This window comes from Macadamia integrifolia, chromosome 12, assembly GCF_013358625.1.
Source record: "Macadamia integrifolia cultivar HAES 741 chromosome 12, SCU_Mint_v3, whole genome shotgun sequence".
NCBI lineage: Eukaryota > Viridiplantae > Streptophyta > Magnoliopsida > Proteales > Proteaceae > Macadamia > Macadamia integrifolia.
The window spans coordinates 19,301,729-19,305,845 of NC_056568.1; the positions used below are offsets into that span (position 1 = coordinate 19,301,729).

At 38.9% G+C, this 4,117-nt stretch overlaps 1 protein-coding gene across 1 annotated transcript; it reads left to right on the plus strand.

Moving 5' to 3' along the window:
* The first annotated feature begins 807 nt into the window (after positions 1 to 807).
* LOC122094772 (pentatricopeptide repeat-containing protein At5g66520-like) lies at positions 808 to 2,403 on the plus strand. The gene has a single exon (XM_042665374.1). It carries the CDS (start codon positions 808 to 810, stop codon positions 2,401 to 2,403), a length of 1,596 nt encoding a protein of 531 aa, XP_042521308.1.
* Positions 2,404 to 4,117: the final 1,714 nt, after the last annotated feature.

The following is a 4,117-nucleotide window of genomic DNA, read 5'->3' on the forward strand; positions in this document are numbered from 1 at the left end:
TTTTTTTTTTTTTTTTTTTTTTTATAGTAATAACATCCAACATTAATGCATATATATTTCAAAACTTATTATAAATTCTGAAATATATATATTTCAGAATTTATAATAAGTTTTGAAATATTTATCATCAAATATCATTCAACATCAATTCCAAATTCATATACCATAGCAAGGAAGCCTAGTGGCCGACTCTCCATCTTTCCCTATCCCCCATGTCTATGGACCTACATTGGTATGTAGTTGTGAGATGACTAGGTAGTCAATGACAAAAAACATGTCAAAACTCCGGAGGCTAAGGTTTTTAAAAAATGCCAAAAAAGGTGAATGTATTTCAAACAAACATGTTAGTTGTATGCTATTTTTTAGAATATTATTGACAAGCAAACCACATAAACACTAAAAAACAAGAACAATGTTTTAAACGCATTCTTGCTAACATAGGGATCTAGTGCTGTCTTGCCCTCAGGGTCCTGGCCTTATGGGAAAGTAGTCAAGAAGGTCACCCTAATTGTCACAACTACGGAACTGCCTTATATAAAGAAGTCCGTAAAAAATTTAAAAATAGAAACAGATTCTCTAAAAGGCAATGTGGACCCGAATTGGCAGGAGCATTATTAGAAGCATCAATAACGATAAAATTTCTACCTTTCATAAGGAGCGAGGAAGTCATTTCACACCCACTGTGTTTGAGTGCAGGCCCACACTACCTTTTAGTTTTCTTTTTCGTTTAAAATTTAACATACTGTGAGAAAAAAAAAAAAAAAAAAAGCCCCACCCAAGTCTTCCACCTTCCTTCTCATCTCAGGCATGTTTTCAGGTAAGCTTGCAAGAAAACTGGCACTACTCTACCACCCAAGCCTCTCCCAATCTCTAACTGCTTTCTCCAAAATTGCCGAACTAAAACAAGTCCACGCCCACATCATAATCTCTGGTCTTGCCCATAACATTTTCTCCAATATAAGACTCATAGCTTTCGCTGCCATCTCTGACTTTGGGGATCTCAATTATGCCACAACTCTCTTCGAACACGTCGAACACCCTACCCTTTTCATGTACAATTCCATGATCAGAGGCTTCTCTCAAAGCACCCGACCCCTCGAATCAATCAAACTCTACAATCGCTTGCTTCATGCCCAAATCTCACCTGACAAATTCACCTTCCCTTTCTTGTTCCGATCTTGTTCGATCTCATCCTTGCTTGTTACTGGGCAACAATTACATGCCCACGTTTCAAAATTCGGAATAGATTCTGATGTGTTTGTCCTAAATAACATGATCAGCATGTACTGTAGTTGTGGAGAGCTGAGTAATGCTAGTCAATTATTTGAAGAAAATCGTAGTATAGTTGATGTTGTTTCTTGGACTGCTTTGGTTACTGGGTATTCGAATTCTGGTCATGTTGATACGGCGCGCCAGTTTTTCGATAATATGCCATTTAGAAACTCAGTTTCATGGAATGCAATGATTGCTGGGTATGCACAGAGGGGTATGATTGATGAAGCCCGAAGAATGTTTGATGATATGCCTGAACGAAGTGTGGCCTCATGGAGCACAATGATATCTGGGTTTTCTCAATGTGGGATGTGCAATGAGGCTTTGGAGCTCTTCAGAGAGATGGTTGGACTTGGGATCAGGCCAAATGAGCCTGCACTTGTGAGTGCAGTATCGGCCTGTGCACAACTTAGAGCATTGGAACAGGGTGTGTGGTTACATGGCTATATAGAAGAACAACGGTTTGAGGTTAATGTCACCTTAGGCACAGCTTTAGTGGACATGTATGGCAAGTGTGGAAGCATTGAGAAAGCTCTCCAAGTTTTCAATGAGATGCCAGAGAAGAATGTTCTTTCATGGAATTCCATGATTGCAGGTCTAGCCTTGAATGGATGTGGAAAGCAAGCACTGACACTCTTCTGGCGGATGCAGGTGGTGGGTCCTGCTCCAAATGATATAACATTCCTTAATGTCCTTAGTGGATGCAGCCATTCTGGATTGGTTGATGAGGGCCGACATGTTTTTCATTTTATGACTCAAGAATACAAAATTGAACTTCAACCAGAACACTATGGTTGCATGGTTGACCTATTTGGAAGGGCTGGCCTCATTAAGGAAGCTTTGGATTTTGTGACTGACATGCCAGTTCAGCCACATCCTGCCTTATGGGGTGCCCTTGTTGGTGCTTGTAGAATACATGGAAATGTTGAGCTAGGTGAAGAATTGGGGAAACATCTTATTGAGTTGGAGCCACACCATAGTGGTAGATATGCTCTCTTGTCTAACATATTTGCAGTGGCAAAGAGGTGGGATGATGTGGCAATGGTTAGTAAACTGTTTAAAGAGAGAAGGGTGCTTAAGAACCCGGGGAACAGTGTCGTGGAAATAAGGTCACAAGTCGCAACAAACTAAACAAATTATCTTATGTTTTTGCACCTGGTCAGTCTCATGGAATAAACTGAGGTACAAGGGACTACATGAATCAGAACCAGAGGACAGGATGAAGGCATAGCCATTGAAAGTGTACATACGTGGAGAAAACCAATCACGGCGTTATGCCAAAGACCTTGGGGTGAAAGAATGACACAATGCAATGATCTTGATGATCATATTGCATTCTTATGGATAGTGAGAAGATCTAATGACATCCAGGGAAAAGGCGTGAATATCAGAAAGTAAAGAATTTCTTGATCTATTTCAGATTCCCAACAGAGAGAGCTTCTTGGTGGAAATCGCTTAGTAGTAGGTCGCAGTTTCATATTAACGTGTCACATCAACGGTAGCAGGGTTGGTAGACTCTAAGCCCACTCTACCTTCTGCAAGCTCCTGTGCTGACGGATTACAACTTTGAGGACTCTTATGACATGAGACCTATTCTTTCTATTGCAACTGTGATCAAGGTAATTTTTTTTTGGGGTCTAAGATGAAGTAACCCGTCAAACCTTTCGAGCATTTCTGTAAGTTCTTTTCTTTGGCTTTATACTTTTTCAGCATTATCTGCTTATTTTATTCTGCGTTATATTAGTCTCTCTTAGATTGATGATGAAGACAACTTGAATTTTTCTTCCTAATTTCCAAAACCATTGTAATCTTGGATTTTTTATTTATTTATATGATGCAAATATTTCAATTTAAAGGATTCAGCCTCAAATTTCACCAAACTAGAATGAACATGGCTCACTTATGGGGCAAGAACCATTGTACTTCCTCTCTAGCATGGTAAAAATTTGGAGGAGAAGTCTCCAAAGAAAAATTGCAAAAACATCATGGTTACTTGGACTTGTGATCATTCTCTCTGTCAACTCCCCTTAGTAGCATATGAGATCATCCATTGAAGATAACTGGATTAGAATGGTGCTCTGATAACATCGAACTGTCCAAAGATCTTTCCTGTAAAGACTACTAAAATCTTAACTAATTCCACAAAAGCTGAATCTCAAGCGTATCCAACACAGCAGCCATCCTGCATACTGTCTCACTGATTATAAATCTAATACTGTGAAAAACCATTGGGAAAATTCTATCATCAAAATCAATTTCCTAGAAAATGCGTTTGGGGAACAGGTACAATCTGGTTCAAACCTTATGCCATTCATGTATTCTTTCCGTTGAATTAAGTTAAACTTTGTGAAATGGGTATTCGAATTTGGGAAACCTCATCTATTTAATTATAATGTTTGGATTTTTAGTGATGAACTCTTTATTCTATGTGTTTTAACTTCTCTTTCAACTACTTCAGCATTTCCCAAATACTCCAAAACTTCTATATGAAAAAGTAAAAAAATACCAAAGAAAAAGACAGATTTTTTAAAGGTTAGAAGGCAGTTTTTTTTGACATAATTTATAGTAAAGAAAAAACAAAGAAAATCATAAACAATTAAACAGTCAAAAAGTAGAAGATGAAGGTGACACAAGAGTCTATTATATATAAGTTGTAATGCATTGCTTGTGCAGTTTCCTGGTAGGCCAAGCAAGACCCACTGAAGGGCCAGTTAGAGACCCACAAAATGGTCAGACAAGGAACCTACAAGGGGTCAGCAAGGGGGCCACAGGGCCACACTTATTGCAATACTAGTTACTATTACCATATGTTTCAAGAAGGTGGTGTGGGGGGGGGGGGGGGGGG

Excerpts from the sequence above, each read along its gene's own strand:
- LOC122094772 (XM_042665374.1), top strand. The coding sequence starts at position 808 with ATGTTTTCAGGTAAGCTTGCAAGAAAACTGGCACTACTCTACCACCCA.